This window comes from Euleptes europaea, chromosome 10 (assembly GCF_029931775.1).
Source record: "Euleptes europaea isolate rEulEur1 chromosome 10, rEulEur1.hap1, whole genome shotgun sequence".
Lineage (NCBI taxonomy): Eukaryota > Metazoa > Chordata > Lepidosauria > Squamata > Sphaerodactylidae > Euleptes > Euleptes europaea.
The window spans coordinates 45,450,831-45,475,228 of NC_079321.1; the positions used below are offsets into that span (position 1 = coordinate 45,450,831).

Consider the following 24,398-nt stretch of genomic DNA (forward strand, 5'->3'; position numbering starts at 1 on the left):
CCAACTTGTTTCTTCAACAACAAATTTGGTTACAAAGGCACCCCTAAACCTTTTACATTATCTGAAAAAGACCACTTCCCCCTATCCAAGTTAAGCAGATCACTCCCTTCTAGGAAATCAGCTTTCTCAACCAGATTCATCTCTCTCTCGCTTGGATTATTGGTCTAACTAGACATGTACTGTTTTTTTAAAGAGTTGGGTCTGGGTTTTTACTGCTACTTGCAGAATATTCTGTGCAAGCAGAACATCAAAAACAGGGAAATAACTCCCCCCTCCGTGGTGTTTTGGTACAGAAAATGGCTTGTTGGGAGATTCAGGAGTCTTTTCTCCCCTTGCGGTAGTGTTCCAAACCCAAACGGGCTCTATTTTATTTTTTAATACCCATTCCTTGCAGTTGCTGTGTGGCTGCAGAGTTGCCGAGTCAGGCCTGGGGGAAGGTGTTTGGCCATGACCAGTGAGGCATGTGTTTGGCTGTGGCCATAGCTGGTATTATTTGCTATTCCAGGACATGTTGTGGGTGTGTGGGTGCCTCTTTTGTTGCACAGGCGCCTATGGGCTATTCTGCAGTTCTTGATGGCATAACTTTACATCAGTTCTGGGGGGTATTCCCAGGCTGTGCTTGCTTAAGGAGCTGACTAACTCTTGTCAAGCCCCTGGTTCTGCCTCTTCCCCTGCAGCTGCAGAGGTAGGGTTGCCAGCCTCCAGGTACTAGCTGGAAATCTCCTGCTATTACAACTGATCTCCAGCCAACAGAGATCAGTTCACCTGGAGAAAATGGCCACTTTGGCAATTGGTCTCTATGGCATTGAAGTCCCTCCCCTCCCCAAGCCCCGTCCTCCTCAGGCTCCACCCCAAAAACCTGGGGACCTGGCAACACTATGCAGAGGGTTCTGCTGGTGGAGCACTGGTGGGGTTCAGCTTCCTGCCATGCCAGTGTATCTCTGAGTTATGCCAGCATAGTGGCTGGTCTACTTCCTGAACGCTTTCTCCCCTTTCCCCAGGATTGCACTGTAAATGACCTAACATAAATATTAAAGAGTACAAGTAGCAATATCGAACTCTGTGCTACTCCACAAGTCAGATCCCAGACTGTTGGTTCAGCATCCTCAATTAAAACTCTCTGCGTCCAACTGGACAATACCTCCAGACTTTCTCTACCTCAACAACAACAACAACAAGTTTATTTACGGTCAAAGACCAGCAACAAATTGATATAACTCTAGACATATATAAATAGTTCAATGGTACAGTTATAACAGATAACTTTAATTAAAATTTAGGTTACCTTCTTCTGTCTTATTAAACATGCTTGTGCGCAGAAGTTTGCCACCTTAAGGGTGGTCTCGTTGGAGCAGTCAGCAAGGAGAAGGTCAGTATAAAAGGAGCTTGTTCTACCTGGGTATTTGGACAATATTGGTCTAATGAGCCTGGATCTAATTTCCTGATAGTAACAGCAATCTAATAAGACGTGTTCAATGGTTTCAATCCCGCCTGACTGGCAAGGATAGGTTCGTTGATCATATGGGATACGTGCATATCTTCCTTCAATAAGGGTGGATGGAAGTACATTGAACAGGGCTAAGGTAAAGGCTCTTCTCAACTTTGGGGTTTCCAGTGAGTAAAGGTCATTTAGAGGCACAAAGTTTTTATTACAATCTTTCTTTGCTGGTAATAGGGGGGCCTGTGCTCTGTCAGTTTGAAGCGCAATGTCCCATAGCCTTTGCTTAATTTGTAATTTAGCTCTTTGATAACCTAGTTGTAGTAATGCTTCGCTTCTATATTCCAGGTGGTACAATTGGGCCTCTATATCTCTTATCTACCTTGAAGGGTGGTTATCTATGAGTATTTGCGAGGTTAATCCAGATGGAGCTAGGTTTAGCTTGAGCCAGAGATTTATGGCTTGGAACCGTACATGTGTTCCTACAGGTACCAGGCCTGCTTCTATCCTAAGCTGGGAATTTGAAATGCAGCTAGGTACTCCAAATAAGGATCTAAGGAATTTAGATTGTATTACTTCAAATTTATGGAGATCTTTATAAAGACATACCTGTGAGCCGTAGGTTAATTGTGGGATCACTTTCCCTTTCAATGCACTGGGTATATGTGCACCTCCTTTTGTAAAGAAAAATCTTAAAATTGCTGTGGCAGACCTTTGGGCAGCCTCAGTTATGTGCATTGTCTGAGTCGACCAAGTGCCAGAAGACCGAAACACTACTCCTAGGTATTTGAATATTTTAACTTGTTCTATGTTATGGTCATCAATCTGCCATCTGTACTTGGAGGGTTTTTTTAGAAAAAAATAACAATTTTAGTTTTTGAGAGATTGATTGTGAGATGTTCCTCCTTGCAGTAACCTGAGAGTGCTCGTAGTGCCCTTTTCAACCCTACTTTAGAGATAGAGATGATAGCAGCAGCATCTAGAAGTATATTTCTCTATCAGATGGCGAAGAATCAGGCATGCACAATGAGACTAGAACGGGAAGGATTTCCCTTATATAATTGTAAGCAGAGATCATCAATCAGAGCAGCCAGTTACTGATAGTACCTGGAGGTTGGCAACCCTAGTCATCTACTAAGCTTCCATGGCACAGTGGATATTTGAACCTGTGTCTCCCAGACTCTAGTCTGATACTCTAACTACTACACCAAACTGACTTTTATGGGGTGGCTGGATTTGAAGCTAGAATGAAATGGATTCATTTGTATCTCTTACTTTTAACAGTTTACCCCCCCCCCCCCGCAAAAAAAAAGGAAAATTAAATTCAAGACTATAACCTGCAATATCTTTTTTTGCCGTAGCCGGCTTTTAAAGCAGAGATCTAATCCTTAAATGGGTGTAGAAAAATCCACAATTTTAGCCATGAGAATTTTTCCCTAGCACAATTCCACTAACCAGGAAAGGCAGGGATCTTATTTATAGATGGTGGCCTTCATAATTCAAAGAATCACATGTAAAGCAATCAGACAGATGAACCAGCAAATATCCATAGAACTCTGACCAACTGATGCTTCCAACACATCACGGAGAGGATCTAAGCTGGACCAGCTAAGAGTACAGAATGGCATGTTTATTTGAAATATATTTGAATCTGCTCTATTAAGCACTAGTGTGAATGTGGAGGGTTGCTAAGCAACCACAATAGTATTGCCAGCATTTCGGTCAGTATAAGGCAAGGAGGGCCCTTTTCAGGAACTTTGAGGGATGCCTCATCAGAGCTAGGCCTGGCAACAACTATTGAGCAACTTTGTTCCATGCAACGTGTATGACTCACCTAGGCCTGGATGCTTGCTACTGTTTAACAGCAGCCACCCCATAAAAGTCAGTGTGGTGTAGTAGTTAGAGTATCAGACTAGAGTCTGGGAGACACAGGTTCAAATATCCACTGTGCCATGGAAGCTTAGTAGATGACTAGGGTTGCCAACCTCCAGGTACTATCTAGACTATCAATAGCACAGGTTTATTGTTATTTGTAGTAACCTCCAGGTACTGGCTGGAGATCTCCTGCTATTACAACTGATCTCCAGCCGATAGAGATCAGTTTGCCTGGAGAAAATGGCCGCTTTGGCAATTGGACTCTATGGCATTGGAGTCCTTCCCCTCCCCAAACCCTTCTCTCCTCAGGCTCCATCCCAAAAACCTCCCGCCGGTGGGGAAGAGGGACCTGGCAACCCTATAGATGAGACATTCTTGGGCCAGGGTTGTTGTGAGGAGAAAATGGAGGAGAGGAGAATAATATCAGCTTCATTGGATCCCTATTGTGGAGAAAGGTCGGTTATAAGTGTAATAAATAAACAAACAAACAAACAAATAAAATAACTGAAGATGGGAAGCAGATAAATGCCTTGTTCAGTGGGAAGGAGAGAAGGGAGCAGAGAAAGGTTGCCAGGAATATAGAGAGAGGAAATAGTATGGAGGAGGGGACATGGAGGAATGTGAGGTACCCCTTGTAAGTCCTTGTGGCTGTCTCACCACAACAACTAGACCTTGCCCAGCAGCCAGCACCATGCAACAGGGCCACAGAGACTACCAGAGGGAGGGAAGGAGGGAAAACTGAAGACAGGAGCATGGATAAAGGAGCATGGCTGGTGTGTGGGAAAGAGAGAAGGAAGGAGGGAAAGGGGAAAGGCTTATGGGGGGGGTTAGGGAAAGAGTAAATAGTTGAGGAGGGGAAAATGAGATACCTCTCTCAAGTCCTTGCAGGACCCTCGGTTGTATTTGTTCTAAATTGTTTAGAGAAATTGTCTTAATTCCTGTTTTTCCCAGCTTCTCTCTGAAATTCAACAATCCATTACTTTCCCTCTTTTTAGGAATCTCAAGTCTGTTTCTAATCAATTCTGTTTTGATCAAAGAGAAGTTTGAAGAGAGGATGGCAGGAAGGAGAATCTGCAGAGTTTCAGAATTTCACTCTAATGATAGTCAGAGGCAGACAATGTCTTCCCAAACTTTGCTTCTTCCAGCTAAAGAACTACTGGAGTTGTCACTGGGACCCACCTGTGAGGAAGCATTACTTTAAACAGCCACATGGGGATTAAAAGTGTCATGAAGTTGCAGCCAATTTATGGCAACCCCATAGGGTTTTCAAGTCAAGTGAGTTAGCAGAAGTGGTTTGCCATTACCTCCCTCTGCAAAGTCTTCCTTGATGGTCTCCCATCCAAGTACCAACCCTGCTTTGCTTCCAAGATCTGATGAGATAGGGCTGTACTATATAAGTACACATACCCTGACTGAATTAAAACAATACATTAACCACTAAATCACAGTGCTGCTTGGTGACTGAATGCTCTCTTAAAACATCCAATCTTTGGAGTCACAGCCTTCAATCTCCAAGGGAGATATTGAGATACGTTTATTAGTTTGTTCCAGGCTCAAAGTGAATGGCCTGTATGTCCCAGCCAATAAACAATATATTGGTTTAAACCTTTATTTAAAAATAATGTAATCACTCTAGATCTGATTAAACAACATATTTGAACAGATACATAGAACACTGGTGTAACCCATTGAAACCAATCCTATATAAGCATATATCTCATACTTACATTACCTAAATTGACTTTAAGAAGAAAGATTAAATCTTAAAGCTTTGCCTATTAAGAGGAAAGCAGATTTCACTGAATTCCAAATCTGAGAGTTTCAGAGGTTATATGGTGTGGCCAGCTTATACAGAAGCTACTACATAAGCCAGCATATAACTTTATCAAACCTTCTAATTTGAGGGGCTGTGGCTCAGTGGTACAGCATCTGCTTGGCATGCAGATGATCCCAGGTTCAATCCCCAGCATCTCCAATTAAAGGGACAAGGCAAGTTGGTGATGTGAAGGACCTCTGTCTGAGACCCTAGAGAGCTGCTGCCGGTCTGAGTAGACAATACTGACTTTGATGGACCAAGGAAATAAGGGGAACAAATGGCTATATCTAAAAAAGTGAATTTGGAAAAAGAAGTTCCCTTTTAAGGTTGTGCATATTGATAAACCCGAACTGAAAATAAACCGAAAATTAGCCGTTTTGGCAAAATTTGGGTTTCAGTTTTACCAAATGCCAAAACCTGGGGATCTCCCCGAAGCCAAATAGGCAGGTTCCACTATTCACCTTTGCTCAGGTGCATGGCTCTGTGCTTTCTCCCATTTTTCTATCTTTTTCGACTGGTTTTGTTAGGGCCCCATTGTTGGGGCCCTGTCATGAGTCAGCCTGCAGAGACCTCCTCTGACGAAGAGGGACATCCTCAGGCAGAAGTCCCACAGGAACAACCACAGGGCCTACAGCCTGCCGGAGGGGAGGATCAGCGAAGGTCAGGGGATGACTCACCATGTCTGCAGCCAGCCAGCTCAAGGACTCCAGTTGGACCTGACACCTTGCAACATGCAGTGTCTCCAGAGGCCTCGCCAGGGCCACTGGAGCAGAGGAGAAAACAGGTCCGTCTGGCAATGAAGCAGAGACGGCAAAGTGCTAGGCTGAAGGCTTTACAGAGGAACCTCCCCAGTAGCAGTGATGAGGAAGAGCAGGGCTGAAGCACCACCTGTGAACTCAGCCTCATCAGCATCAGCTGGCTGCTACAGCAGCAGGGGAAGGGATTTAAGCCATCAGTTAGGCTTGGCTGTTGTGCAAGCAACTTGTCACCAACCTCCTTGAGTACCTGCCTTGTTTCCCTGCTATCCATTGGATTCCTGGTATCCTGACTTCTTGGACTGGCTCTGACTAACGCTTTGGACTTCCCTTGTCTGTCTTGATATCTCGGACTCTGCCTTCACTGTGAATGACCTTGGACTGTTCCCCAGACTACGCTTACAGCCCTCGCTCCTCGCCTGTACCACGACAGATTGCTTGCACCCACAAAAAAACAAAACAAACTCACCCTCCCTCGCTGGCAGGATGGAAGGGGCCGACGTCTCAGAGATGGTGGTGATTCAGCTCCAGCTGTTAAAGGCACAGAACGCAGCTCACTCAAGCCTTGGCTGTGCTTCAACAACAACCGTCTGCAGCAGCCGTTGCCAACTGGCCCATCAGCCTGCCAGATAAGTTTGCGGGGGATGTGGAGAATTTTCCTACTTTCTTTGCCCAGTGCAAATTATACCTTGATCTCCCAGCCCAGGATTTTCGTACTGATAAGATGAAGGTCGGATTTGTGTTAAGCCTCTTAAAGGGACAGGCTGCCAAATGGGCCACCCCTCTGCTGCTTGGCCAGTCCCCGTTGCTGGATAATTTTACTGCTTTTGAGGCTCACTTGCGTGGGTTTTTTGCCAACCCCTTGAAGGCTGAAAAGGCTAACCAGTGCCTCAGGCACCTCAAGCAAGGGAATGGGACAGTGGCAGCATATACAACAGAATTCCAGCTGCTGGCTCAAGACCTGGAATGGAACGAAGCAGCCCTAATGGACCAGTACCAGGAAGGGCTGTCAGAAGAACTGCAGGATGAACTAGCCCGAGTAGAGCGCCCTGCAACTCTTCAAGCTTTAATTTTGTCTGTTTGCGGATTGATGGGCAGCTGGAGGCCCGAAGGCTGGCGCGCAAAAGGGCCCACCCTGGTCTGGTGGTTGGCCAACCACCCCTGCCGTCCATGACTACTGCAGGCTCAGAAACATCAGTGGAGGAACCTAGACAGCAAGGAGCTGGTAGGCCATGCCTGCCAGAGACAGAAAAGGACAGGCGTCGAGCCCTGCATCTATGTTTATATTGTGGAGGTTCTGGGCACTACATCAGTTGCTGCCCCGAAAAAAAGGACCATGCCGGATCGGATGTTAAATGCCAAGCCCCAGGTCAACACAAGTCAGATGCTTTGGGACACGCTGAAGGACTAGAGGGGCCCCCCAGCACCAGTCCTGGACCTTACCTGGTCCCTGTGAAATTGCAGTTGCCCGATGGGCATTGGTTGTTGGCCTATGGTATGATAGACTCGGGGGCCTCCCGGTGTTTCATGGATGCCCAGTTTGCTGCCCAGCATCGAGTCCCACTACAGCCAAAGACTACTCCTGCTCTAGTGGAGGCCATTGATGGACGGCTACTACGGTCTGGACCAGTTACTCAGGAGACTGAACCGCTATTCCTGGAGCTGCAGCGACACCATGAACAAGTGCAATTTGACGTGGTCTGTATGCCCCGGTTTCCCATTGTGTTAGGGCTCTCCTGGTTGGCCCTCCACAACCCTGCCATCAACTGGGCACGTCAGGAACTGCAGTTCAGGAACCCTTGCCCACACGAAGGCTGCCCTACAGTCCTGGGGGCAGCTGCCTCTTCAGCCCTGGCCGGCCTCCCCGAGAAGTATGCTGATTACAGGGATGTATTTGAGGAGAAGGGGGCAGATCAGCTGCCCCCCCACCGGCCATATGACTGTGCCATCAACTTGGTACTTGGGGCCCCTCTGCCTACAGGTCGACTATACCGCCTCTCTGAGCCGGAACTGGAGGCGCTTCGGGACTTCCTGACCAAGAACTTGCAAAGAGGATTTATATGCCCCTCTAACTCCCCAACCTCAGCACCTGTCCTCTTTGTGAAAAAGAAGAGTGGAGAGCTCCGGTTGTGTAATGACTATAGGGCTCTCAACAAAATTACCATCCGGGACCGGTACCCCTTGCCCCTCATCCCGGAGCTGCTGGAACGCCTACGAGGGGCCAAGGTGTTTACTAAGCTGGACCTTCGTGGTGCTTATAACTTGGTAAGGATCCGCCAAGGGGATGAATGGAAGACAGCATTTGCCACTCGGTATGGGCAGTATGAATACATGGTGATGCCATTCAGTCTATGCAATGCTCCGGCCGTGTTCCAGCGCTTCATGAACGATGTATTTCGTGATTTGCTAGACAAGTTTGTCATCATCTACTTGGATGACATCCTGATTTATTCCCAGGATCCAGACAGCCACACTGAACATGTGCGAATAGTTCTGCACCGGCTTCGACAGCATGGCCTCTATGCCAAGCTGGAGAAGTGTGAGTTCAATCTTCCGGCCATGGAATTCCTGGGACACCGCATTTCTCCTCAGGGCATTATGATGGATCCCCAGAAAATAGAGGCAGTACTCTCTTGGCAGGCTCCCCAGAACCGAAAGGATGTACAGCGTTTCCTTGGTTTTGCAAACTATTACAGACAATTTATTCCTGAGTTTGCGTCCTTGGCTGTACCCTTGACCAGGCTGCTGCGACCACGGGAGCCCTTCCGCTGGACACCGGAGGCACAGTGGGCTTTTCAGGACCTCAAAAAACAGTTTGCTACCCATCCACTCCTGCGGTATCCAGACCCCAATTTGCCCTTCACCGTGGAAGCCGACGCCTCAAATAGGGCTATTGGGGCCATACTTCTACAGCCAGGGACGGCCACCGGGGCCCTGCAGCCATGTGCTTACTACTCCAGGCAGCTCACACCAGCTGAGCAAAATTATACTATCTGGGAGCGGGAGTTGTTGGCCATCAAAGCGGCTTTTGAGGTATGGAGACACCACCTGGAGGGGGCTCGACACCCGGTGGTGGTCCGGACAGACCATCGGAACCTGGAGAGTCTACAGACCGCTCGGCGGCTGAACCAGAGACAGATCCGATGGTCCTTGTTTTTCTCCAGATTTAATTTCACCATCACATACATCCCCAGCTCCCAGAACAAGAGGGCGGATGCCTTGTCCAGAAAACCGGAATACTCAGCAGTCCCGATTCAGGAGCGCCCTCTTGCTACAGTCCTACAATCGGAGAGCTTCGCCACCATCCAGCTCAGTACCTCCCTCAGGGAACGAATAGAGCATCAGCAGTAAATCGACCCCTTTGCACAGAAGCAGCTCCAGGCTCTTGGGGACTCCCAAGGAACAGCACCTCCAGGCTTCATGGTGCAGGGGGATGTACTCACCCACCGGGGTAGGATCTATGTACCTCCAGGGCCCTTACGAGCTGAAGTTCTGAAGCTGGTACACGATGCCAAGCCGGCTGGGCACTTTGGCCGCTACAAGACCCTTCACCTCCTGACTCGAGACTTTTGGTGGCCACGGGTCCGGGCAGACATTAACCAGTATGTGGCATCCTGTGAAGTCTGCCAACGGGCCAAGAACCAGCCCGGGAAGCCTACAGGCTTGTTGCAACCCTTGCCCACTCCCTTAGGCCCTTGGAAGACCATATCCATGGACTTCATCACAGACTTGCCTAGGTCGGTGGCCACACAAGCATCCTGGTGGCTGTGGACCTACTCACCAAGATGGCACACTTTGTTCCCTGTCCAGGTCTCCCCTCCGCTCGTGAAACCGCTCGGTTGTATCTACACAATATCTTTCGGCTTCATGGACTGCCAGAACACCTGATTTCAGATCGGGGCACTCAGTTTACCTCCCGGTTCTGGCGGGCCCTGCATTCCCTCCTGGGGACCCAGGTACACCTCTCCTCAGCTCACCACCCTCAAACTGATGGGCAGACTGAGCGCACAAATGCCACGCTCGAGCAATACTTGAGGTGTTTCGTGAACCACCAGCAGGACAACTGGTTTGACCTGCTACCCTTAGCAGAATTCACCTACAATAATGCGGTTCACTCCTCCACCCAGCAGACACCCTTCATGGCTACCTATGGCTACAATCCCCGGTTCTTCCCTCAAGTGACGCCAGCCTCGGCAGTTCCTGCTGCCAATGACCTCGTTCAGGAACTGCAGGCTCTCCACAAGGTACTCCGGGACCAGCTACAAAAGGCCAAGGAGGCGTACAAGATGGCCGCAGACCGGCACTGGCAACCTGGGAAGGCACTGACGGTTGGGGACCAGGTTTGGCTCTCAACCCAACACCTTCCTAGCCTGCGACCATCCCGGAAACTGGATGCCCGTTTCATCGGCCCTTTCCCCATTGTGGAACAAGTCAACCCAGTGGCCTTTCGACTGCAACTCCCAACCACGCTCCGGATCCACCCTGTGTTCCATCGCTCCCTGCTGGTACCTGTTGCACCCCCGCACCCATTGAGGCCCTCGACACCACCTCCATTGCCTGTCATCGTGCAAGGTCATGAGGAGTTTAAAGTGGCCCAGATTTTGGACTCTCGGCGTCGGCGGGGCCGGCTCCAATACCTGGTTGACTGGAAAGGGTATGGACCGGAAGATCGCTCCTGGGAACCTGCTGATCATCTCCATGCACCGGACCTTCTACGGGGGTTTCACCGCACTTATCCCCAGAAGCCAGGCCCAGGTTCATCGGGTCGGGGGGCCTTGAAGGGGGGGATAGTGTCATGAGTCAGCCTGCAGAGACCTCCTCTGACGAAGAGGGACATCCTCAGGCAGAAGTCCCACAGGAACAACCACAGGGTCTACAGCCTGCCGGAGGGGAGGATCAGCGAAGGTCAGGGGATGACTCACCATGTCTGCAGCCAGCCAGCTCAAGGACTCCAGTTGGACCTGACACCTTGCAACATGCAGTGTCTCCAGAGGCCTCGCCAGGGCCACTGGAGCAGAGGAGAAAACAGGTCCGTCTGGCAATGCAGCAGAGACGGCAAAGTGCTAGGCTGAAGGCTTTACAGAGGAACCTCCCCAGTAGCAGTGATGAGGAAGAGCAGGGCTGAAGCACCACCTGTGAACTCAGCCTCATCAGCATCAGCTGGCTGCTACAGCAGCAGGGGAAGGGATTTAAGCCATCAGTTAGGCTTGGCTGTTGTGCAAGCAACTTGTCACCAACCTCCTTGAGTACCTGCCTTGTTTCCCTGCTATCCATTGGATTCCTGGTATCCTGACTTCTTGGACTGGCTCTGACTAACGCTTTGGACTTCCCTTGTCTGTCTTGATATCTCGGACTCTGCCTTCACTGTGAATGACCTTGGACTGTTCCCCAGACTACGCTTACAGCCCTCGCTCCTCGCCTGTACCACGACAGGCCCTTTTGAGGTAAGGGTCATGTAATCAGAGCCAACTTGGTCTGACCAACCATCCAACCACACAACCATCCGCCCATCACCATTCAGTGGGTTAATTTGGATAAAGCATAAGGGTTGTTTAAAAGACGGGGCTCACCAGTCCCGTCCAGAGGGATATAGGAAGCAGACCGTCCTTCAAGATCTCTGCTTTCCCAGCCAGCATCACCTCTATCTTGTTAGGATTTAGTTTCAGTTTGTTTACTCTTAGCCATTTAACTACAGTGGACAGGCGTGATTCAGGACCTTTACCACATCACCAGGTGATTTGGATAAGAAGATACAGAGACAGTGTTGCTTTAGGTCTCATTGCCTAAATATGTGTACATTAAACCAAGCTGAGACGATAGATTGCTTTAGTAGCTGGCATCAAAAAGGTCATTTCTCTCTTTCTCTGCAAAATATGGGGTTGTTGAAAACTACTCTTTTCCTCCCATTCGTATGTTCATGACCAGATCCATAGGATGGGCCACACAGTCAACAGAGCTGAAAACATTAATTGACTTGTTGATTTATCACATTAAAAAACAATTAGACTAACAACAACCATTTTTTCTTGTTTGCTGCTCATTAGTTAATTGAACAGCAAGCCAGTGTAAAATTTTGTTTATTTTGTAGGGGTTTTATTCCAGCACGTAGCATAGATGTTGTATGCCAAAGACCCAATCAGCGCAGGTGATCTGTTTGGTCTCTACAGCGGGACTGCGTGCCAAGGCAAGAGTAAATTTCCAGCCAGTTAATTGGTGTCCAGTTAAGCAAAAGTCATTTATGATTGTCTCGGAGGATATGCTTTGTATTCCATCCTCCAAGCCAGATGGCGAATGCTACAGCAATAGCAGTTAGGTCCTGGATAATTGGAAAGTTGGCATGCTTGGAAAATTAGTAGCTCTTTTATAATATAAAATCTTAGTGCATGGAGAGGGTTGAACTTAACCGCAGTCTGGCACTGTGAAGAGACATGAAAAGTGTGAAGTCCAAAACAAAGATCCAAAATAGATATCCAAAACATCCGTTTATAAATGGTGAATTGTGTATGCACACTTCAGCCATTCAGATTGGGGACGTGTAGGAAGGAAAATGGAGATTTAACTCATCAGGTCCCACTGGTGTTTGCTTATCAAACTCTGGGTTGCCTGTGCTTTTGACATTTTCAAGGAGGAAGAGACAGCTTTAAAACCACAAATAAAAGCATGAGGATCCTGGGTTTGATGGCCAAAATCTGGGACCTGATGGATTTAAATCTCTATTTCCCGTCCCATGCATCCCCAGTCTGAATTGTGGCTACATGCTCAATTAGACTGGTGGAAAGCTGCATTTCTAATGTCTGTTTTGACCATAAATGGGAGACTTGCTCAGAGTGCTGGTGAAATGCATCTAATCTGGTAGTTTTTCAGAGGCATAGGAGCCCTGTCTAGTACTGGATTGGGCAACCGTGTTTGCTTTTTGGAGCGTTTTTCTTACTTTTTAAAATATTCTGTGATCTGCTAGTGCTAATGTTCCTTTAATAAGGTTGAACAGAAAGCCTAAATTTGTTATACCTCCTTAACTCTCCTTGAACAACATTTGAGGTCTGTCTGTGCTCAGCAAGTAAGACCTTTTATGCTTCCTAGATCCATAAATTACCAAGTGTTAGGGATTAGAACATCACAGCAGAAATGAAATCAATTGTTGTAGTGGATCGTTTGAATTGTAAGGCATGGCCTTTTGAAGCCCTTCTTGGATCACAGATGCTTACTTTCATAATTGTATAGCAACAAGCCCTAGTGGTGTCCTAATAGATGTCCCATGTAAAGCATTCAATGCTCACTTCTCCTAAAACTGTGTTGGGAGTCTTCATGCAAGAGAGTTGAGATCTAAGAAGCAAAAAGAACCACAGATGCGGATCATAAGCTTATCTGCAATCTTTACCTTTCCCTCAGCCTGAAGTACTACACATTTCCTCAAAAGTAAGTCCCGCTGAGTTGAGTGGGATTTCCTACCAAGTAAAAGCACACAGGCTTGCAACAGTAGTTTTAAAGGGAGATTTGCCTCCTCCATGCTCTTCATCGTTTTTCTCTTGTGTCCTCCACTGGGCTTAATTAATATTTTAATCTGTTTTAATAATTCTATGCTGGCTAGTAGTAATAACTAAATTTTATTATTCTCAGCTTCTGCAGAACAAACAACAACGTGGATTTGAGTGATGTTTTCACTGGCCATGTTGGTGTGGTTACAGAGATTCTTCCTTATTAGACCTGGGTTGGGCTAGACTTGGGTCTTTTATGCATTACAGAAATCCAGAAATGTCTGAGTCCTCGCCCCTTAAAAACACTGCTTTGTAATTGGCTGTAATACATACTGTGATAATAACATCACCCCACCCCTTCCTCCCGGTGAGTGGCCATTTCATAACCCATTTCTCAAAATGGGGTACTGTAGATTCACCAGCCAAAACCCATAAGCATCAATCCCCGCACCTTGAAAACACAGCTCTACTCAGAAAAGGAAAAGGGGGGAGATTCTCTGGTTGTGTGCATTTCTGTGAAGACAACACTGTTGCAGCAGACGGGAGAAGACACTATGGGGGGGGCGGTTCTTCACTGAGCGCCTTTTTTTCCTGCTGGTCTGATAGCATATTGATATAGCATTGAATCATCTAAAGCACTAAGCAAAATCACACAGAGGCAGCGGAGGCTAGGATCAGGCGCTCGCTGGCCTCCCCCCACCATATTTTGGTGATGAGTTACCCATGGGGGAGGAGTGAGTGAGCAAACGATCCTAGCCTACACTGCCTCTCTCTGCGATTTTGATTAATATTTTAGCTGATTTAATGCCATTTTGATATGCCACCAGACCACCAGGGGGGAAAGGAGTCCAGAGAAGGAGCAGTATGGCTTCCCAGGGCATTGCAGAGGGGATGGCTGGAGGACAAGTTGGACAACGGAGCATATCGGGGTGTGGGAAGATCAACCAGTGACTTGACTATGCACCTTCCTGTAACTGAGATAAGCTCAGAATAAAACTTACTTTTGGGATAAAACAGGGATTGGAAAACTCAGAGAAGTCGTGGGACAGAAGCGAGCTGAGCCCTCATGCAAAACCCCTGCAGAGAACTGGGACAATCGCGGGAGAATCGCGAGACAAACCCACCATGCATAAACAACCTTGACATGTACTTTCTGATGTGCAGAACTCTTACTATGTATGGCATTCAAAGCAGTTCTTGAAACCTTGACATTTTGCTTTGCCTCAGGGTTACTGCCAGCACTACATACTATGTCATGGCTATGTCAGGGGTCTGCAACCTTTTTTTCAATTAAAGAGTCCAACTAGTCAAAATTCAGAGCAAGAGATCAACAAAGAGCTCATATAAGAAAGTCAATTTCCATAACTAACAGGCCTTTTTGGATTTGGACAGAGTCATGCTTGGGCTCTGAACCCATAGGCTGCAGACCCATGCATGTCAATAGAATATTGGCAGTGCTCATCAATACTCTTTCCTTCATCTCCCCTCATATGAAAAATTGGAGTTGGGGTTGGAAATATGGAAAATATGGAATCTTGAGCATTCCCTCAGAGCATACTGTAATGATTACTTTGTTCTCAATTTAGCTGCATATTGAAGGGCTTCCTTGAAACTCTCTCATTTGGATAAAAGAGTCAGTAATAGCCTATAAAACTGAAGGAAAAATTATGAAAATAAATTGCATAAAATGTAGAATGCCATGCGAGAAGCCTGGAACACCACCTCCCCCATTAAGTGGATGTCCTATTTGTGGGCAGCCATATGGAGGATGGAGGGAGCTGAAGTAGGTTCCTAAAGCCAAAGCATGTAGGAAAACTCAGCTTAAAAAGAAAACATGTCTTTCCTCATTATCCTGCCCCAAATGAAGGCTACTTGTGGATGCTGCCCTCCTACTGCCAGCACTCTCTGGCAGCAACACAGAAGAGTGTGCAGACGCCAGCCCTCAGCCATCTAATGGCAATTAGTGTCAGGATCAGGCATCTGTCCCTAGCATCCCATAAGCAAACTCATCCAGGCAGGTAGCTCTGAAGCAGTAATACTTTATTAGGAGCAAAAAGTCAGATTAAAGGACTGACTGCCTAAAGGCAGGTGAGGCTAGTAATGGGGAAACACAGACAGGTTACATGCTTAAAACACTACGGACTGAAAAGGTAAACATTGGTAAGCAACCCCGAGATAAGTGGTTCCCAGGAAGATAGACCAAACACTCCCAGAGCTGCAGAAAACAGGATGAGCGAAACAGTACACAGATGTTCAAAGGCATGAGAACCAAGGACTTGACTCAGGTCAAGAGCCTTTGCTTCAGCTAAAAGGCAAAGGCCTGACAGTTAGGGCCGATGGGAATCAAACAGCCACGTCACTTGCTTCCCTTCACTGTCAGGCCCAGTGTGAGGAAGAATCAAGTTTCAAATGAATGTGCATCCTTCAAAGTTAACGCTGCCCCCCACCCCAGATCCTTTAAGGTGTGGCAAGGACTGTCTCTTTGCAACCTAAAGAACTCAGAGGGGAAATTGTCCTTGGAGTATTTTGCTGGACTGTAAAGGTCCGCTTTGATCAATTTCTCCCCTCAGCCTAGAATACACCTCCTATGATGGCTTTGGCTTAGGGTTGCCAGGTCCCTCTTTGCCCCCGGCGGGAGGTTTTTGGGGTGGCGCCTGAGGAGGACGGGGTTTGGGGAGGGGAGGGAATTCAATGCCATAGAGTCCAATTACCAAAGCGGCCATTTTCTCCAGGTGAACTGATCTCTATCGGCTGGAGATCAGTTGTAATAGTAGGAGATCTCCAGCTAGTACTTGGAGGCTGGCAACCCTACTTTGGCTTAAGGGTATGTAGGATAAAGTTCCTTTGGTCCCATTGCCATGTGTGTATGTGTGTGGGGGGGGGGGTTCAAGCACCTTGAACCTATGGAATTAATGCAGTTTGTCCTTTTCATTCCCTGAGTCTCAGACATGCCCCAAAATGGCTTTATGGCTGATGGAAAGAAATAAGCTCACACTCAGCCTTGCCACAACCCCTGTGTTCTTGAGCCCAGTGATACCCAGACAGAAAATTAACAGCTGTAGTGACAGCTCTCCCTGAAGTCAAATCTGGGAAGATGCAGAGCAGCTACTCTGCTTAAGCCACATGTTTCCTTGCTGAAGCTGAATGATGGTTGTTGTCGTGGCTCCATGGTGCCAAATACCATAGAAGGCCGCTGAGGGAGGGGTAAAAGGACCAAAAACATCCTCTTTATCCTGAGCCTCTTGTTCTCCCTTTGTAAAAATCGTATAGGCCCTCTATATCTTTGTGTAGGGTTGCTAGCCTTTTGGGGGGGCGGGCGGGGGGAAAAGAGACATCATTGACACATTGATGTCACTTCTGGCTAGAATGGATATCTTCCCCCCATTTCCCCACAACCACTCATTTGAGCAGCAGCAGGGCCAGGCAAGAGCTTTCCCACCATAGCAGGTAGATTGCCAACCCTAATTTGGTAATAATAACAAATGATACACAGAAATAATACAGTCTGATTCAGGAATTATTTATAAATATTTGGGTCCTTTTGGAACAAATCCACTAATTAAAACCAGTGTTTTAATGATGTTATGATGAAGGCAGAATTTTTTAGATAGGGGAGTTCAGATGATCAGTTACAGCTAAACATGCTGAAAATTGCTCCTCTTCTTCCTCTGTTTGCGGTTACATGCTGATGTGCATTTGAGCAATGAGCAAGCAAGATGTTATACTAAATCACTCTAAAAAAGGACCTGAGCCTATTCACCTTTCGCTCATGTGAATTTATCTCTTGATAGTAATGTAGATTGTCCATTGCCAGGAAACGTGAAAAGAGTGGTCAGAAGTAACCTTTTGGGTGTTGGTAGTAGGCTTGTTCTAGAAATAATTTGTTAGATAACATAACTTGTATCTCTTGAATTAAACACCACATTTCTTTTCATATGGAATTCAAAGATCATTTGGGGTGAAATTCTTCCCTGGGCAGAAGGCCAACTCAAGTCCTATATATCAAATAGCGCTTAAGCCATCCATGTGTTTGTTGCTCTTATATGACTGTGCTGGGCTGAAAATTAAGATCTATCATAAATGTGCTGTGCTTATGGGCAGTTTGCCCAAATATTTGCCCAGTGAAAGATAAGAGCCCCTCTCCGCAGGGTGTGGTGGAGAACCAACAGACAGGAACTGCTGCCAGCAGACATGGCTGAGTATGTGAACTTCCTGCTTGTGGCCTTCAGTGAACATCTGACAAGCCTTGCTCTAAAATGAGAGATGGAAGAAGTAGTTTCATGCATCATTTTGGCACTTTTGGAATCACCCTCTCTGTTATGCAAATAGTTTGGGGCACATTCAAAATGTGCAGATATTTAGAAATTGTGGAACTTTGCTTACCCAGCTCTGTTCAGTGTTCATTCGAATACAAAGGAATGTGTGGAGAGGGCTAACGTGGAACATAACGAGTGGTCCCACCTTTCACTGCCATATGTTCAAGAGTCATATTTGTATGGAGCCTATGCATATACCTCCAAATTCACAGAAGCTCCAGTATGTAAAATGCAAGACTTTCTGTTTTCCAGGATCATGCATAGGGGAACCTGTTCATATTTCAGAGTATACTAGGGTTGCCAACCTCCAGGTGGGGCCTGTCATTCTCCCAGAGTTACAACTCATCTCCAGACTACAGAGTTCAGTTCCCCTGTGTAATGCCCAGATATAAGGGCTGGGTTAGAACACTATGTATTCATACGCATACACATGGAAACTTTGGGGAATTTGGCATCCGGGAGCCATGAACGAACAAATCATGCTCTCTGTGCATGGTACGGCCTCTCACCAGTAGAGAGCTCTGAATTACGTTCATCTTCAGGAATGTGGTTTCTGGTTACCGAGCTCACAAGATCAGGCATTCACTAAGTGACGCCTTCGGCCAATATCTATAGGTTATGGTAATTAGAGTGAAGTAGACACTTAATTTGCATTGGTGCTTTTGTGTATCAATCTGCTTGTCAGCAGCCATGGGCCTGCCCCATGCGAATGCATAAATGATACTGACTTTCCTTTTTTTTCTCGGGTGAGTAACTCTGCATCTTATTTGTGGGTTATTTCACCCCCAGGGTCTCTTTTTAGCTAAATAAAGAACTGTTGCTTATTTTAACCTCCTCCTAGTTGTCTTCATTGGACTCTATAAGACAACCAAGGCACTTCACCTGCAGAAAATGGCAGCTTCAGAGGTTGGACTCTATCGCATTACATTTCTGCTGAGCTCCCTTTCCTTCCCAAACTCTGCCCTTCACAGGCTCCACCTCCCAAACCCCCAGGAATTTCCCAATCCAGAGCTGGCAACCCTACTACACATGTAGGCTTCATATAAGTATGACCCTTGAACTCATCGAGGGGGAGGCTAATAGCCATGGTCCCAATCAGTTCACTCCATATGTTAATGCACACCCAATAACTGTATTTATTTAAAACATTTATTAGACTTCTTTCTATCAGGCAGGTTACAATATATCTGGACTGAGGTTGTAGGAACTGATAAGAGAATCCATATATGTGGATAATAAAGTTGATGGGATGTATTTCTTAAAGGGTAAGGATAGGTGACATCATTTGTTTATTTGTAATTTTCCTGGCAGGTCTCTCAACCATGGCTCAGCAGAGTGGTTTGGGGGTTGAATTCAGAGGAGTAATTGCCATTAATATGTGGGAATTAGGTCAGAGATAGGGCTGTTGAATTAAAAAAAATTCGGTATAGTTCGGATTCGGCTGAATTCGTTCCTTTTAGATTCGGGATATGCCAAAGTCCGAACTCCCCCACTTCGGGTCCGTGCAATTCGTCAGGAATTCAAAGTTCGGGAAAAAAATTCGGCCGAATAAAGCCATTAAAAACACAACCGCACCTTTCCGCGGCTCGGGGGGGCATTTTGGGGGGTAGAGGTCCCAAACTTTCAGCGGAGCTTCAAAGGACCCTTCTTGCCAGACCCCCTAAGTTTTGTAAAGATTGGGTCAGGGGGGGCTGAGATATGGGCCCCGAAAGGGGTCCCCCCACCCTTAATGTGCATCTCTGAGCAGAGCTTGTCGCCCACGCACAAAGCTCCCAGCCCCGACAAACAGCTGAGAAGTTTGCAAAGCAACACAACTGCAAAGCAACACAACTGCAAAGCAACACAACCCTGCAAAGCAACACCTTTGCAACCGTGCAAAGCATGGAGAGGGACAGAGGCAGCTAGCTATGCATAAGGAGCAGGAGGGGTGGAATTTCCCCTTTTGCATCGGACTCGGGACCAGGCAATTGCATTCTTTAAGTCACCATTTGAAAACCAGTTTTGAGCAAGCATCAAAATAGACCTAACCGATCTTATGAATGAGGGAAAACCTGAGGACACACTGAAGCCCCCCCTCAAACCAGGGAGAGAGAGACTCGAGGGGGCACACACACACCCCAGGCAGAACGGGCGAAAGCCCCCTTTGGCTTCCCCCCCCCACCCACAGAAACTGCTCCCTCCCCACACACACACAGACTCTGCTTTCCCCCCCACACACACACACACAGGAGAAAAAGTATAGATTAAAGCCCCCAAAGGGGTCTTACTGTGGCTGTGTTCTGTTCCAGCAGGAGGGGCTGGGAGGAGGACTGGGTAATCCAAGACGATTCCATTTAAGCACGGGACGTTTTGCTCTGGAGATGCATACAGGATCGGGTGATCCATTCATCCCAATAGGGAAAAGGGGAAAGCCCATATCTCGAGGGGCCCTGACCCAATGTTTACAAAACTTGGGGGGTCTCTTAAGAAGGCTTGTCTGAAGCTCCGCTGAAAGTTTGGGGTCTGTACACCCAAAAATATGCCCCCTGCAGCCACGGAAAGAGAAAAGGGGGGAGCCGATATTTCTGCCCCCACTGAACCCATCTTTACAAAACTTGGGGGGTCTCTTAAGAAGGCTTGTCTGAAGATATCCTGAAGGTTTGGGGGCTGCACCCCCAAAAAAGCACCCCCTGCAGCCACGGAAATGGAAAAGGGGGGAGGGAAAGGGGTGGAGCCCATATCTCGGGACCCCCTGACCCAAAGTCTACAAAACTTGGGGGGTCTCTTAATAAGGCTCGTCTAAAGCTCCGCTGAAATTTTGGGGTCTGTACCCCAAAAAATGCGCCCCCTGCAGACACGGAAAGAAAATGGGGGGAGCCCATATCTCGGGACCCCCTGACCCAATGTTTACAAAACTTGGGGGGTCTCTTAAGAAGGCTTGTCTGAAGCTCCACTGAAAGTTTGGGGTCTGTACCCCCCAAAATGCGGCCCCTGCAGCCACGGAAAGGAGCGAATGTGCACAAGCACCCCCACACACACACAAGGATTTCTCTCACTCTCTCTCTCTCCCCGGCCTGGCCGTACATCTGCTGATTCTTCCAGTACTCAATCCTGACTGATTGGCCAGAAGAAGACCCAGCTTGGCCACTGATTGGCCGGGGGAGGAGAATGCTGCTTACTGAGGGCCCCGAATTTGCCGGATTTTTTTGTGAACTCCCGAACTCGCTGAATTCGGCTCCCCCGTAATCCCACCATTTTTGAGTTCGGTTCGTCCCAAACTAAAAACCGCCGAATCAGGGGAAATTCGGCTGTTTTTCGGTTCGGGCCGAACTGACAGCCCTAGTCAGAGGTGCAAAGGGAACTTCACTTTGGTACCAATAAGACATGATACATTCTCTTAACTTTTACTCTAACAGTGTCAAAATATCAATTGAGAACTGGGAGGAAAGACAAAACATTTGCTTTATTCTGTCTTAATATGCGCAGTATTACTTATTAGTATAATTTTCTTTTGCTCAGAATTTTGATTTTCTTGGACTAAGCTTAGCTTTCATTGGAGGCAGTTTGTGATTTTTTGGGTGTGTGAAAGTTTAGCAGTCCAGAAAATGAACTTTTACTTTAATATTTCTTGCCCTACATAATAACATATGTAAAAGATACTGATGTACAGGTACCTAAACTATGTTTACAAATGGACCTTACTTTGTTCAATGCCGAAATATCTGATGGGGACCAAATTATAACTTTCCCGGCTTCAAGACTGTACAGTTGCTAGAGTATGTATGAGGCCAGAATTGGGTGCTGTATATTTTCACATATGTTTGTTTTAATATTTTACATCAATTAATGCTGCCAAACTAATGAGAAAATTCTTTCTCCATTCTTTAGGCAAGTGTTTCCAAATGGGTTTCCAAAGGAATATTCCTTAACAGCCGCATTCCGTGTTAGACGAAACAGCAAGAAAGAACGGTGGTATTTGTTGCAATTTTTAGATCAACGTAACATGCCACAGGTTTGCATAAATTGCTTTTTTCCTTTTAATTTGTTTTTGCTTTCCTCTTTGTTTCTTTTTCTGTTGGAGTGGTGGATTCAGCTTTGTGAGAGGATAGATATTTCCCCTCTGGATTCAGACTATATTCAAGGTGTTTGCTCTTTTAAAACAACTTGGTGGTTATTATACAACTCAGAGCTATATATAAAATGAGTGGCATTTCTGTAATATAGCACTACAATGGTTAATGTGAGAGCTATTTCCCAGGACTGTTGACATGTTGTGAAGTTAAATTGCTTCTCTGAGCAATGGGATACAAACCTAACAAATGAAAAATAAATGAAACAATAAGGGGTTCTCCACTGATGTGCAGTGATCAAGTGAGAGAATATTTGAAAGGGTGTTTCCAGTAGTTATTTTGCACCCATCTGAGGGCATTTCTGCTGGCAGAGGGGAGGGGCTATTGTTACCAATATTTCAGGGGCAAGAGGGGCTGTAGGCAGGAGTGGGAGGCATGAAAGTCTCATTCTATGAGGAAAGCCCTGATTGCAGCACAACCTATTTTGTGCTGAGGGATGTGTATGTTTTGGTTGGTTCATAGCTACCACACTTGCTATAAAGCTTCTAATTTTCCCCAAAATGTGGGTTTTCTCCCCTAGGTTTACATCGTCATTGATGGTTCCAAAAAAGTTGTGGAGTACGTTGCACAATCTCCCCAGGGGAATTCACTGCGCTACACTTTTAAAAGCCGTGAGATCCTTCCTGTCTTTGATCGGCAATGGCATAAGCTTGGCATCAGTGTACAATCAAGGACCATTTCTTTATATGTGGACTGCAGCTTAATTGAGCAAAGACAAACGGATGCAAAAGCCAGTCCTGACGTTCAAGGAAGGCTTCTTATCACGACTCGTTCTTTAGATGGCAAGCCAGTAGATGTAAGTAGGGTTGCTAGGTCCCTCTTCGCCACTGGCGGGAGGTTTTTGGGGTGGAGCCTGAAAAGGGCTGGGTTTGGGGACGGGAGGGACTTCAATGCCATAGAGTCTAATTGTTAGAGCAGCCACTTTCTCCAGGTGAGCTGATCTCTATCGGCTGGAGATCAGTTGTAATAGCAGGAGATCTCCAGCTAGTACCTGGAGGTTGGCAATCCTAGATGTAAGAAGTAGTGACTATGAGAGGAAATGTTCATAATATAGAAAATAATATTTTAGAGTACAAATAAAAAAATCTTTTGCAAGCAGGTATGCTATGTCTTGATAGAGTTGGAGCACTAGAAATAAGCAGCATAATACTCGAAAACAAACAAACAAACTGAACATAATAGGTCTCTTGGATGTATGCAACCACAGTACTCCCTAGGCTGACTATAATTCCCTGTATGCTTCCAGTCCAGTGAAAAGCCCTTAACTAATAGTTCAAACACTTAAAGCAGAATTCTTTAGAATGTCACTGAAAATTACAGTTTTTAGAAATTCTTTCTTAAACCAATTCTTAGATCTCACATCCTTCTATGGTTAGAAATAAACTAAAAATCACTTGTAGTTTTTATGTTTTCTTAATTTCTGTATTCTTCAGGAAGAACCACTGATGACATACTATAATTAATCTCTTTGGTTCCAGCTTGCTAAGGCAAAGACCCATATAATGTTTTATTCAGACATTCTTTATGGTGCCAATAAATAATTCTTGGGCATAAAAGACATATGTATGACTATAGAGAGGATAGATTCTGGAAGTTACATTTAGGTCATTGTAACTGGTAACATTAAAGATATGTTTGATCCTCTCTTCTGCAATTTGTGTATAGGTATTAGGGTTACGAGCTCCAGGTTGGGAAATACCTGGAGATTTTGGGGGTGGAGCCTGAGGGCAGGGTTTGGGGAGAGAAGGGACTTCAGTGGGGTATAATGCCATAAAATCCACCTTCCAAAGTGGCCATTTTCTCTTGGTGAACTGATTTCTGTCACCGGGAGATCAGCTGTAATCCCAGGAGATCTCCAGCTACCATCTGGAGGTTGGCAACCCTAATAGTTATAGTTGCATTAAAATGGCCTAGGAAGCTTTAAACTTGCAGATTATAGCCCATGTAGATTTTCCCTTTTGACAACTGATGCAGGATATGCAAAAAGAGCCTTTTGTCTTAACTAAATTAATATATTTTGGGGAAAGAGTACATTTTCCCCCTTCAGAAAATAATTGGATCCAACAAGTTTTTCTGCTGGTGGCCACAAAAAAAGGTCATGCTCTGGGATTATGGGACCTTCATGTATGAAAGTCATGTGGGACTGGGTCTGTAACAGGGAGGAGAACTGGGTAAGGCTGAATGAAAAAGCTGGCTGGATCTTACCCAAAGAGACCAAGTAAGTAAACAGCTGAAAGCATTTGAAACAGTTGTTTCATATACTGTGGGAGTTTGAACACTTATAATCACACACACAGGAACACATACTCATTTCCTGTCAAGTGCACTTATTCTCCTAGTTGCATTGGCTAAAGCCCTTGTAGCATTTTAAAATGTCTTTAAAATGGTGTCATCATTCTCATGGCAGCCACAAGGATGCTATCATGTTTAGTATTGGTGCCAGAGGAAGGAGAGTATCTTAGCATTACAGAGAGGCAAAGATGTGCTATAATTATTTGTAATTTATTATTAGTAGTAGTAGTGGTATAAAAATCTAGTTCCGACATTTCAAGTTAGTTTATCATGCTTTTATTGATATTGACTTGGTTGTTATAAGCTGTTTTATGGGCTTAAA

At 46.1% G+C, this 24,398-nt stretch overlaps 1 protein-coding gene across 1 annotated transcript in view; it reads left to right on the forward strand.

Annotated features, from left to right (window-relative positions):
* LOC130483412 (collagen alpha-1(XIX) chain-like) overlaps nt 1–24,398 on the forward strand; it is a 69,471-nt gene that overhangs the window by 22,274 nt on the left and 22,799 nt on the right. Inside the window, exons 2-3 of the mRNA XM_056856174.1 lie at nt 21,543–21,666; nt 22,305–22,580. Of these exons, the coding sequence (XP_056712152.1) occupies nt 21,658–21,666; nt 22,305–22,580 (285 nt within the window). The 5' untranslated portion in view covers nt 21,543–21,657. The remainder of the gene's footprint in view (nt 1–21,542; nt 21,667–22,304; nt 22,581–24,398) is intronic.